This window comes from Lepisosteus platostomus, chromosome 19 (assembly GCF_059453375.1).
Source record: "Lepisosteus platostomus isolate fLepPlt1 chromosome 19, fLepPlt1.hap1, whole genome shotgun sequence".
Classification (NCBI taxonomy): domain Eukaryota; kingdom Metazoa; phylum Chordata; class Actinopteri; order Semionotiformes; family Lepisosteidae; genus Lepisosteus; species Lepisosteus platostomus.
In genome coordinates, this window is record NC_142629.1 from 1,321,063 (window position 1) to 1,333,270 (window position 12,208).

The 12,208-nt window shown below is 49.2% G+C and overlaps 1 protein-coding gene across 12 annotated transcripts in view; it reads right to left on the minus strand.

Moving 5' to 3' along the window:
* The window catches only part of vwa3a (von Willebrand factor A domain containing 3A), a 28,698-nt gene extending 23,063 nt beyond the window's left edge, over positions 1 to 5,635 (minus strand). For 7 of the 12 annotated variants that reach the window (XM_088612897.1, XM_088612895.1, XM_088612896.1 and 4 more), the window contains exons 1-5: positions 5,381 to 5,572; positions 3,867 to 3,966; positions 3,261 to 3,387; positions 778 to 902; positions 230 to 307 (exon numbers count right to left, since the gene is read on the minus strand). In XM_088612897.1, coding sequence (XP_088469023.1) covers positions 230 to 307; positions 778 to 902; positions 3,261 to 3,387; positions 3,867 to 3,934 — 398 coding nt within the window. In that variant the 5' untranslated portion in view covers positions 3,935 to 3,966; positions 5,381 to 5,572. The other 5 variants (XM_088612890.1, XM_088612891.1, XM_088612892.1 and 2 more) reach the window with 5 other exon arrangements.
* Positions 5,636 to 12,208: the final 6,573 nt, after the last annotated feature.

Here is a 12,208-nt window from a genome sequence, read left to right on the forward strand (position 1 = left end):
AATAATCCGCGATCTGTATCAGGGTCAGAGCAGAGCAGAATAAAGCAGAACGGTTCGTCAGTTCAGCCCCTGCGACCCCAGCGCCTAGTGTAAAGGGTCAGAGATGTCCGTCTTTAGCCCTGAGATGGGACAGGAAAGTCTCCTCTTGTCTTACGGCCCACAACACACACACCCTCCACTGGCACAAGGTAAGCGCTCCTAGTCTGTCGCTGGAGAAATCTGCACTCACTCGAACAGCCTGGACTCGAACGCCTCGATCGTGCTGGCGCTGAACTCCATCTGGCTCCTCGCGCCTCGCCCGGCGGCCCTGCAGACAACACACAAGCAGCATGTGCCAACGCAGGTCACTGGGGGAAGCAGGCGGGGGCGCAGAGCATCATTGAGAGTAACAGGAATTCAAACGCTGGGGTGATTCTAAAAACTGAGCCCCTTTTACTTCCTTATCATTAAGGAAATGTATTTTACATATACAGTATAGATTTTTTTTACGTACAGATTTCTTTCAAAGGGAATAACAAGAAAAACCACAGGAACCCCACTCCTCCTCTACCCCATTTATCACTGTCTGGTGAGCAATGACAGATCTCCTTGGGAAAGCAGGCCAGCACACTCCAGTGACGAGGCACGCACGGACCGTGGGGCACCTGACGCCGGGAAGGAAGGCTTCACACATGCCGAGCATTTCCAGAAGGAAAAAAAAAACCAACAACCCCAAAACAAAAGCTTTTACGTAAGCTGCTGAACGAACAGGGACACGCTGGCGAGCGTGACACTTACACAACGGTTTTGCCTTGAGTGAGGAGGTGTGAAATCGTCAGCCCTGCGCTCTCCAGACTGTGGTTGCTAAGCCACTCCTCGGACGCCTGCCCCTCGCTGGCGCCGGCTCTCCGCCCTTGGGCTCTCTGGAGTTAAGCAGTAGGCAGTCGTGATCAGCAGCCTGTCAGGAAGCTCAGGCGCAGTGTTCACCTGCTGCACAGGGACTTATATGTACAACTACACAAACCTCACCTAGCAGAAAACAATAAATACTTATTTTGTTCAAAGACATTTCTTTTCTTACATTTTTCACTCTTGCAGTTTATCATCTCCTTAGGGTGTCAGATAAGTAATTTTGCAAGGATAGTGTACAAATTCCCATCAGAGGCACGGCTGATAAAATGGAATAATGTGTCTTTATCGTGTTGCAATTTCCTACACTGCTTCGTTGAACAGACACTGAGCTGACAAAGAAACACTGCAGCAGAGTCTGACCTGGAGTGTCTCTCCGGGTTCTGTGACAGAGCACTAGCGCCTCACAAAAGAGCTTTGAAGGTCAACCAGGAGAAAAAAAAAACTAGCAGCACACACACATGCGCACACACACACACAGACGATTTCAGCTAAAACAATATTTCAGTGAAAAGGAAAGGAGCTTAAAGGTATAAATGAAGGAATGAGGTGTGTAGCTATATAAACAAGAATTAAAAAGAAAAAAATCTGATGGATATTTTTTCCTCATTCAGCTGTTTGCAATAACCACTTAGTCTAAGAGAGAGCAGCACTAAACCAGACTTTAACCCCAGCTGACAATGTGCATAAGACAGGACATATCTGAGTCTGGAAGTCAGTCTATCACAGAGCACACATGCCCTCGCACAGAAGGGGCATCAGGCAGGAACCCAGGACAGCTGTGAGGCATCAGCACTAGCTTACATGCCAGTTTGCTGTTCTTTTCATTTTCAGGGCAGAGAGAAATCAAATCTCGGCTGTATCACCTGCACTGATTAAAGGCAGGGTCACTGCAAGTTATTACCTTTGACAGAAAATGCAGCTCAATCTGCCCAGAGCAGAGGGGAGCACCCTACTGTCTCCGGCATGGCAAAGTCCCCTTGGGAATGTAAGTAAATAATCCTTACACTTCTACAGCACTTTTCTGGACACTCCACTCAAAGCACTTCACAAGTAACAGGACTCCCCTCCACCACCACCAGTGTGCAACAGCGCCAGTCCGCTCCCCACACACCAGTGGGGAGGAGAGCAGAGTGATGAAGCCAGTTCAGAGAAGGAAATCACATAGAAGGGCATGACTGGTAAAGGCCAGAGGGAAATCTGGCCAGGACACCGGGGTAACACCCCTGCTCTTCTTGAGAAACACCCTGGGATTTTAATTGACCACGGAGAGTCAGGACCTTGGTTTTAATACTCATCTGCAGGACAGGGCCTTTTTTACAACATAGTGTCCCTGTCACTGTACTGAGGCATTAGGATCTACACAGACCGTGGGGTGAGCGCCCCCTACTGGCCCCACTCACACTCTTCCGGCCATTCCGCGGTTTTCCCAGGAGTCTCCCATCCAGGTACTGGCCAGGCTCACACTTGCTGAGCTCCAGTGGGCTGCCAGCTGTACGCTGTAAGCTGCAGGGTGATATATCTGCTGGTAATGTGGGAGTGCCCTGTTGGCCAGGGTTTCTGGTTCACAGCCAGGGTGTGCTAGTGACTGACTGTGACTGTGGCAGGGGTGGGGTGGAGCCAGCTGCAGGCTGTTCAGCTCTCTGCGACCCCAGTGACCCCATTCAGACACTTGTGGGAGTGGACACTGTCACCTTGAGCTGTGTGAGCTGTGTGCATGTGCCCTGACCTCTACCAGGGGTGGGAAGAGTGGAAGCCGTTGGCATTGGGCTACTCAGCACACAGCCCTGTCCCATTAAAAACAGTCCAATACTTGCACCCCAGTTTGCATCAGCTGGAGGCATGGCTGACCGTGTGATGGCTGAGCCTAGGTTATCAGGCACGGATGTGTTTGTGTCTCCTCTGTCTTGTGCTTGCTGTTTTCAGTATAATTCGACTGCCTCTGCAACAGGGCTCTCTAACCAGTGATTCTAACCGAAAACAGAAGAAGATAATGGAACAGACTATTGTCCCAATATCTGTTCTAAAAAAAATAACCAAGCAAAAAAACTAAAAAAAAAAAAAAACTTTAAAACCTGCCACTGCTGTTTTTTCTTGCCAGAAAATGAATCTGCTGCCCAGGATTCCTGCTTACTTCACAGCACTCAGTCTAAACAGCTTCAGAATGCAGGGAATCTGATAGCAAATGCGGTGCTGAAACAGAATACAAATGTTGAATCATCTCAAATCACTTTTTAGGTAATTGAATCAATGAAAAAAAGCACTTCCAGCACTCTCTTCTGTCTTCCTCCATAACCAAGCGGAACAAAGCACACAAAACAGTTCACAGTCACTGACGTCAGTGCCTGGACGTCAGTGCGATAAGGACTTACCAGCAGGTCCAGGGTCTGGTTGACGTGGGTGACCAGCAGGCCGCTATCTGGCTCACTGTGAGGAAGGACACTGTCCTGCCAGGATGGCCGGCTCTTCAGGGGCTCTCTGTCGGAGCTGGGCTCTGAACTGCGGGCCGACAGTTGTTTCTAAGCAGACACCTCACCCTGAGACAGTTCTCCTCCTGTACCCCTCCTTGTTAAGAATGAAATTTATCCCCATGCCCTCTCACACACGCCAAGCACAACAACACAATTCAATCGAGCATGACACCGTCCACAGTTCAGGGAAGCATCCAGTTTCCCAAGTCTGGTGAAAAAAAAAAGAAACAAGCTACAAAGAAAAAGCCCAGCTAGAAAATGCAAAACTATCACAGAGCTACCAACCGCTACCAACAAAAAAATCAATCTGAGCATGCATATGGAATACAGAATAAATTACTGGAAGAGAACTAACTAACTGGGATTGGTTTTATTAGTCTAGCACTACCTAGGGTTGGATGGTGAAGGAATTTATTGGAAGAACAAAACAATGAAAACCAGCTGGACCACTGCATGCTGTTACCAGTCATACTTGCGAGCCTTCAACTTCAACAGGCGGACACTTACAGCGCGCCGGTCAGGAAGTGCTCATCGCCCAGGATCTCGGCCATGCTGGAGCTGCCCTGGTTGTTCATGGCGATGGGGCCTGCCACTGGCCCGAGCAGAGCTACAGTCAGAGAAGAAATAGCAAACCCATGCAGGTTATTGACTTCTGCTTTTGTGTAATGAATATATATTGATTTTGAACAGATTAACGGCTGCCCACCCACAATCCATCAATGCCCACAGCATATCAGCAGGCAAAGGTGTTGCAAGCGGGCTGGAGAATTGGAAATAATTCATGAGAGAGCTTAGAGAAAGCAGGTCAAGACCCCCCCGTCCCACTTGCGGCGCGATGTCATAAACAGACGCCGGAACGCCGTATCCATATCGTGAAAAACTCAGGCGTCCCGGAGCAGCACACGGGTCAGGGAGGAATGAAGATCCGAGACAAGTCCCGCCAGGAACATCCCCGCCACCCTGCTGGTCAGGCGGGCCGCCGCGCGTCACCATGACAGCACCGCCAGAGCACCGACCACATCAAGGCAAAGCCACGGTTAGGGCGAACACGGATAACGCAGGGTGGAAATACACCGGATGAGTGCAGCAGGGCTTTCAATGGAGTGAATCACGCAATGAGCCACCTCACTGCAGGCAGACACACCAGCAGTTCCAGGTGCCAAGCAGCTGTCACAGCCTGTAGGTCCGTTATCCCACTGTTTTTCTTCCCTGCATCACCTGTTTCAGACTATATCGTGTTCCTTACAATCGGGAAGCTTTTCATCCAGACAGTCTGGACAATCTTCCAGAATCCCGATGTTTTTTTCCCTCTTCTCAAAGTCAGAACTGCTTTTTTTTTTTTCCACTTGAATGTTATTTAACTTGTTGTTGTTGTTGTTGTTGTTGCTGCTGCTGCAGCTGTTCTGTGTTTCTGTTTTTGGTGTTTCCTTAATGTCTTTGTATGGGAGCCTACGTGCAAGTAAGCATTTCATTGCGCTGGTGCAGGTGATCCCGGCCGTTCAAAGCCTCCGCCTCCACAATCACATCTGTAATTAAACCAGCACCCCTGCAGGACCTTTCTTTAACATGTAAACAGCAGGCAGCTTACTCTGTGTTTGCTGCTAGGAGGATCTGAGACAGAGGGACTCTGCTTGAGGGAGGGCTCAGCTATACGGCACAGTAGCAATACTGCACTGTATGGTTTTGCTGAAGCTGAAAGAAAAATGAGACACCCGCTGAAGTCTGTGGATGACTGTTAACTATGCGCTTGAACAGTAACACAGGCCTTTCTGGGAACAGCCCAGAGCTCTGAAACCCTGACACACACGAAGAGATTTCTCCTTTAAATGTATTCACGGGTCAAGAGGAGACACATCCGTCATTATGTGGTAGAATCACGCCACCTATTAATGGGATTAGTGAAGGACCTTCCATTTGCAACAACGTATGTTTATAGAATATCTCAAATGCAACTGCAAAATAACAGCAAAGTTTGAAAGTTTCACGACAGTTAAGTTAATAACACAGAGAACCAGCCTTACCGGCCCTGCTGTCAGTATGTTCGGATGTCGCCTTTAACCCTTCCTTCCCATTAAAAGCGTGTTTCCCCCATAAACCTCTTTGGAGAAGAGACAAAGAGCGTAACACGATCGAGTTTGTTTTATATATTTTTTTAAAAAACGTATTTTTCCTAATAAAGCCTGTAGGTGAGTTGGCTCAGCCACCTCTTCGTCACTCACCGGAGCCCAAGCGCGCTTCCCGTCACCAAGGCGACGGAATGGTCCACTTTCACACGCACAAACACGGCGTAACAGATTCATAATGATCACGGAGAAAACCGCCTTAAGAAATGCAGCTTGATCTGGACTTAGATAAACACATAAAGCAATGACAAAGATCGGTAAATTTAGCCCAGACAGCGTGTTTGGTGAACAACATCCGGATGGTGAATCTACCTGCGGCGTCTTGCAATGGAGCGGTCTGAGTACATATTTCTGACCCCGGAGGCCGACCGAAGAGGTGTTGGTCATTTTGAGAGCAGATAATCATCATACTTATTCAGAATAGCGCTTTTCGTTTTCCAGAACTGATTCTTTTGTCAGTGATAGAAGTTAAATACCAAGGAGTTTACGATACCTATGTTTTTTAAGCAAGAAATAAATTCCTACACACCCCCTTATTCTCTTATCTTTCCGCGTTGCAAAGAAACGTGTATTAGATATATCTTAACAGAAATCATCATATTATGTTGAGCTGGATTTGTATCCCAGCTGAGAAATTATTTAAAAATTACTCTCTGTGAGGGTGGCATGGTGGGACAGTGGTCAGCACTTCTGCCTTGCAGCGTGGGAGCCCTGGGTTCAATTCTGGTTCTGAGGTGCTGTCTGTGTGGAGTGTGCATGTTCTCCTCAAGTTTGTGTGGGTTTCCACTGGGAGCTCTGGTTTCCTCCCACAGTCCAAAGACATGCTGGTGGGTTAAGTGGCTCTGGTGTGAGTGTGTGTCTCTGTGTTTTCACTGTGATGGACTGGTGTCCTGTCCCGGGTGTGTGAGTGTGTGTGCCCTGTAATGGACTGATGTCCTGTCCAGGGTGTGTGAGTGTGTGTCTGTGTGTGTCCTTTGATGGACTGATGTCCTGTCCAGGGTGTGTGAGTGTATGTCCTCTGATGGACTGGTGTCCTGTCCCGGGTGTGTGAGTGTGTGTGCCCTGTGATGGACTGGTGTCCTGTCCCGGGTGTACCCTCCAGCTCTCTAGCAGCCCAGGACTGGAAGAAGCGGATCGTGGATCGTGGATGGAGGTTTGGATGGTATCTCAGTATTGGCTTGAGATCTTGAGAGAACTTCCCTCCGTTAATCACATGTGTGAACTGCGCAGCCTCACCCACCCTGCGGAGACACAGATCCTTCAGCTCAGCTTGGATCCTGGCTGTAAGGACCATGTCTGCTGTCTGCTTGACTGAGCGGCGCTCCAGGACCGAGATCAGGCGTCCGGTTCTTCAAACAAGCAGACTATTTCCTTTGCGGACTCTGGCTTTATTCTTTTTTAATTCAAAAGAAAAAAATGCTTTTTAATTCAGAAGCTCTGTGTATGTGTCTGTATTCCTTCTGAAAACAATGAAGTAGCCCCCCAGAAAGAAGAGGGCAATATGGTGAGGGCACACAATGCAACCAGCCTGGTCTGTGGTCATTTGACACCTAGGCGATTATCGTCTGCAGCATTTTAAAGGAGGTACAGATGGTCACACACAAACACAAAAGAAACCAAAGTCTGTGTTGAAAACAGACGTCTAACAGTGCGCTGCAGGTTGTAACTCCAGTGTGTGAGGCAGTAGCGAGGAAGCACGGCTCACGGTCGGTGTGGGGATGCGATTATCAGGAGCGCAACTTAACCCACAGTGATGGGCATCTGTCACGCATGTTGAAGTCTCAGACCCAGTTCTGCACAGATACTGTAGAACAGAAGGCCAGGCGAGCTCATTCGTCTTTCTGGCGGAGGTGCAATGAATGAGGCCGCTTGTTGCCTGTGCAGATGAGGTCAGGCCCCTGGCGTGACTCGATCACAAAGGGCGGTGTTGTCTGGGAGCATGACGCGTCTTCTCGGAGTGGCAATCTGACTCGCGGAGGCTCGGAAAAGCCGTCCACACACCCCCGGACAAAAGGGTTTCTGTGCGCAATGAGGAGCCGTGTAAAATAAAGGTTGTGTGACGCCTGGGGGTGTTTTTTTCCTCCGGAGTCCGATCGTTGTGTTGAGGAATGACAATATCATAAGACTCATTATTATACAACCAGAAACCAGAGTTATGCAAAAAGGACGTTTGTCTCCCCGATTTTCTACAGCTAACCCAACGACATCCTTCGGTTTCTAACCTCCTCCTCCAGTGTAGGACAGGTCCCGCACTTCCAGAGCAGGACTGGTCTTAGAGACATGGATCACCCGCCTCACGGCCTGGCTGCGGCCCCGGAGCAGCGAGGAAATGACCAGACTGAGATGTCCGGACTTCTTATTGATTCTGTCTCATCGCCGCCCGCGGTGGACAGCTGTAACGACTGGGGATGGGGCTGACAGGCAGGCACGAGGCTGGTTCTTTATCCCAAATCTCTCAAACTAGCGTGCGCTGCAGGCCTCTGACTGTTATTCGTGCAGTCGTGCTGCATCCTTTATGTTGTGTGTAATACAGGCTTGGGGATGCTCTAATACAGCTCCAGTGACGTTGATAGGTTGGATCTTATGCAAGTAAAGCAAGCAGTGGGCTCTGCATGGGGAGACACGGTGACGTAATAATTCGTGTTCCTGCCTCCCAGCTCTTAAGTCATGAGTCCAGACAGGAGCACCTTCTGAGTGGAGTTGGCATGGGCTTTCTCCAAGTACAGTACTCCAGCTTTCCTCCACCTGCCAAAGACATGATGGCTGTGTTAATTAGTGTGTCTGTGCTCCTCGTTTATTCATTAGCGTATTGCTCATTCACTCTCCCGGTGCTGCCTGTGCTCACCGGCACCCCTCTGTCCCCCTCCAGCCCCACACTGGAGCTCCTCTGCGGGCTGCCAGCTGCCGGGGCAGGAGCTGCGTCGCGCCTGCCTGATCCCCACCGGCATGGCCACCCTCTCCGAACCAGGCTGACCGAGCCGTGGTCAAATAGCCCTGACCCTACACTGCAGTTCTGCTGTGTGTGAACCCCGGGCTCCATCATGTATTGTGCAATACCCTTGTGCCCCCTGGGAGAAACTAGGAAAAGTTTGTTCCCTTTCCATGGAGCTCTGCAGACTCGTATCCTGTTGTTGCCCTGTGGGGAGCTGCACACTGCTGCTCACTCGCTGGAGTCCTGGGAGGAAGAGGAGGGGCTGGGTGTATTTATAGCCAAGAGCCGCACATGGTCTCAGCAGGAGCAGACTGATTGTTCTTACTGACACCATTATTTATCCTTTCAATTAAAGCGGACTCTCGCTCCCCTTGAAGGCCAGCGCAGTGTCCTGTCTCCCTGTGCGCAGGCACTGACGCGGGGTTTCAAAGGCAGGCTGAAACCCGGACAACACAGGAAGCAACTCAAGCAGGGGGTGAGGCGTCTGAGCCGACAGCCAGAAAATGCACTTTAAAGACTTGTTCTTCTTACTCTCCGCTTTGTCCCTGAGAAACTGAACATCTAATTTTAAACGCAGAAGCTGAGAAGAGGACTACGAGCCGAAATTCACAGTATAATTTCCTGTGTGGGCAAAACAGCATCAGCCCAGAATAAAAAATGTTATTTTTTGGGGGGGGGGGGGGCACACACTATTGGGAAATTGTTAGATGAATAAAGAAATATAGTTGAAAATCATGCAGATGTCTGCTGAGTCTTGCGTTTTGTTTCTGTGCCACAAGAAAAGTTCATTACTGAGTGACCTACATTTTAAGTGAATTAGAATATATAGATATGAATATTATTAACTCACAGGTTGTTAAAAAGGAAGCGGCTATGTTAATTTACTTATGTCTGCTTAGCAGAGCAACAGGCGAGTAGAGTGGTTTAACAAATTCCAGGATACAGCATAAAAACACTATTGTAGGGGAACAACAACCGACACAACCTGTGAAGTTTCAAGAAAAAGAGCCCACCTGGACCCTCTAGCTCATTCGTTTGCTCTTAGTGAAGTGATCTGGGGATCTTGTCCAGCTTCTGTCAGTGTCAGCTTTCACAACATGGTAAGAGGGTTGGGTAGAGGGTTCCAGACACCCGCAACTCTTTGTGTAAAAAGTGCCTCTGTCACGAACGGGGCTCAGCCTTCTGCGGGGGGCTGCTGATGAGACCCTATGCGGTGCGGTGCAACCCGGGACCAACAGGGGGCGGACATGAGGGGCAACACACAGGGGTTCACCCGCGAAGGCAGCGCTCAGTGACAACAGCTGCTCCGGCGGACAGGGGAAAACCAGGCAGCCAGGTGCCAGCGAAGCCATGATGGGGGTACGTCAGGGCGCAGTCCAGTAATCCATCCAGCCAGACGGACACAGGGAAATCGGGAACAGTCCCGAGAACATGCGGGACGCCGTCCTCCGGACCCCCTGTGCCCTCAGACGTCTTGCAGGCCTCTGGACATCCGTGTCCCAATGCCGAGCTCCGAGCAGCTCTAGGCTTATAGATCAACACTGATTCTGAACACCTGGGAATAATACAGCAATCAAACTAGGACTCAGGCATGTGGAGCGCCCCCTAGGGGAAAGGATGCTAGACCCTCCCTATCCTAGCTCTGAATACACTTCAGCAGTGTCCACTGGTGTCCTCCGGGCCGCGTTTCACCACTGAGGCTGAAGAAGTTGTCTAGCTCAGGAGGAAAACAGCTCTGTTCTTGTTCTTTGAGTCTGTCAGAGTTGGGCATTCCTTCGAGCCCAGGAATGTATCTGGTCGCATTTCTCTGGCCACAATCCAGCATCTTTTTTATAATGCGGTGAACAAAATTGTAACCATTATTTTAAATTAGATTCAGCTAGAACATTGTAGAGCTGAAGCGCAACGTCCCATGATTTAAATTTAAACCGTTAACTCGGTGCCCTGACAGTTTGCCCCTTTTTTTACTTCCCCGCATTGCCTGGAATACGAAAAATATTTTCCAAGTGACGGAAAAAGAGATAAGTCTTCTTTCTGAAGGTCTGAGCATTGTTGGTGGTGCTGAAATCAGACCTTTGGGAGAAGTTGGAGTTCCCGGTGTTACTTTTGACCCTGTATGTGAGGTGCATGTTAGGAACATCACAAGGGTATCTTTCCTCCACATGCATAACAGTGCTCAGTTCAGCCCCTCGCTTTACCTATCTGAAGCCGAAATGATTGATGTGTTTATTTAATAAAGATTAAACTACTGTGGCTTGTGTGCTCACAAACAGCACTGTATCACCATACGACACCTGCCTGATGTACACATGACACTGGCTTCCTGGGAATGATGAAGTTGGGATCTCCTGCTCAGATATCAAGCATCCAATGGCCATACCCCATGTTGTCTTAAGAACATAGTCCTGCTCTCTGTCTGGCCTGTGTTGATTCAGGTCTCCTGATTCTGTTGAAGACCCCAGCCAGTGGGTGACAGAACCTCTCCATGTTCAGCACCTGAGATTCTGCAGCTGTTTTTTTTTTTACAACTCATTTAAAGGTCTTACACCACATCCCTCAACGCATCATACAGTTTGACTCGTGATCTCATTGGGTCAGCCCATGCTTTGCTCTTGACTGAATGTGTGGTAGATCACAGGAAGAAGAAGGAGAAGAAGGGCGCCATGAGCCACAAGGGCGGAGGGCCCACAGTGACTGGGAGAGCAGCCTGAATTGGATCAAGGGCAGAGAAGGCATACAGGCAGGCAGAGACACAGAGGAAACACAAGCGCAACTGGAGCCAGGTGAGAGGCAGGCAGAAGGTGCTCCCTGCGCTTGAAAATCATCTCGGGTTCTTCTGAGCTAGTATTAAACATGGTGCCCACTGGTCTATTTTACAACCTGCTTCCTTGTCTGAAACAGCAGCCCTGCAAGAGAGATGCCGGTGCCTTGAGGAAACTCTGTCACGCCGATTAGCAGTTTTAAAGGGACACTGAAGCCGAATGTGTCTTTTGGTCTATTTCTGTCATATTGCACTACAGCCACAAGCCAGTGTTCAGGCACAGCTGCTCCTGTGGCTGGGGAAGGTCTGTTCAACACAGCACAACGAGTTACATCACAAGCGCTGAGAAGCAACATGCGAAGCAAGCATAACTCCAACAGTTTAACAACGGTTAAAGGTACAATTGAGAAGACAGAGCCCTTCTGATATACACACAGTATGGAATAGCTCCTTTAAATATCTGAATACCGGGGTCTATAAACCGATTAACCAAGCAAAGGTAAAGGGAAGATGACCAGAAATTAATGACCAGATATTGTGCGACTCCTGAATTCAAGATGTCTACAGTGTAGATGTCTGTAGTACTTGTCGGAACCATCACACCAGTACTTGCCGTTGAACAGAGCAGGTTTAAGACTGGCTTCCCCTGCAGGTCTTCCTGATTGGACGGGGCCAGGTGTCTCAGTCACAAACGTGCAGGACTGCACTCGATCAACTTTAATGTGCTGTCTCACCATCCACCTGAGCCACCCGCTAAAAGGAGTGGGAAATCGGCAGAGCTCACAACATGCAGAGAAGCACAGAGGGGTACCAGGAGATCGATAACTTTCCCCATACGTGGAAATCCTTAAAGCAATTAAATATTAAAAGCAGAGCAGTGCAGTCTGCCAGCTGGATAAGACAAAGGAAGCTAATTCGATTACAGCAGAGATCAAAAGTTGAAGGTGGGTGAAAGGAGCAGCCCAGTGTATAAAGACGTTTTGCTCTGCACATACAAAATGGGAGAAGATTTAAGAGGCTGAGATGCACACAA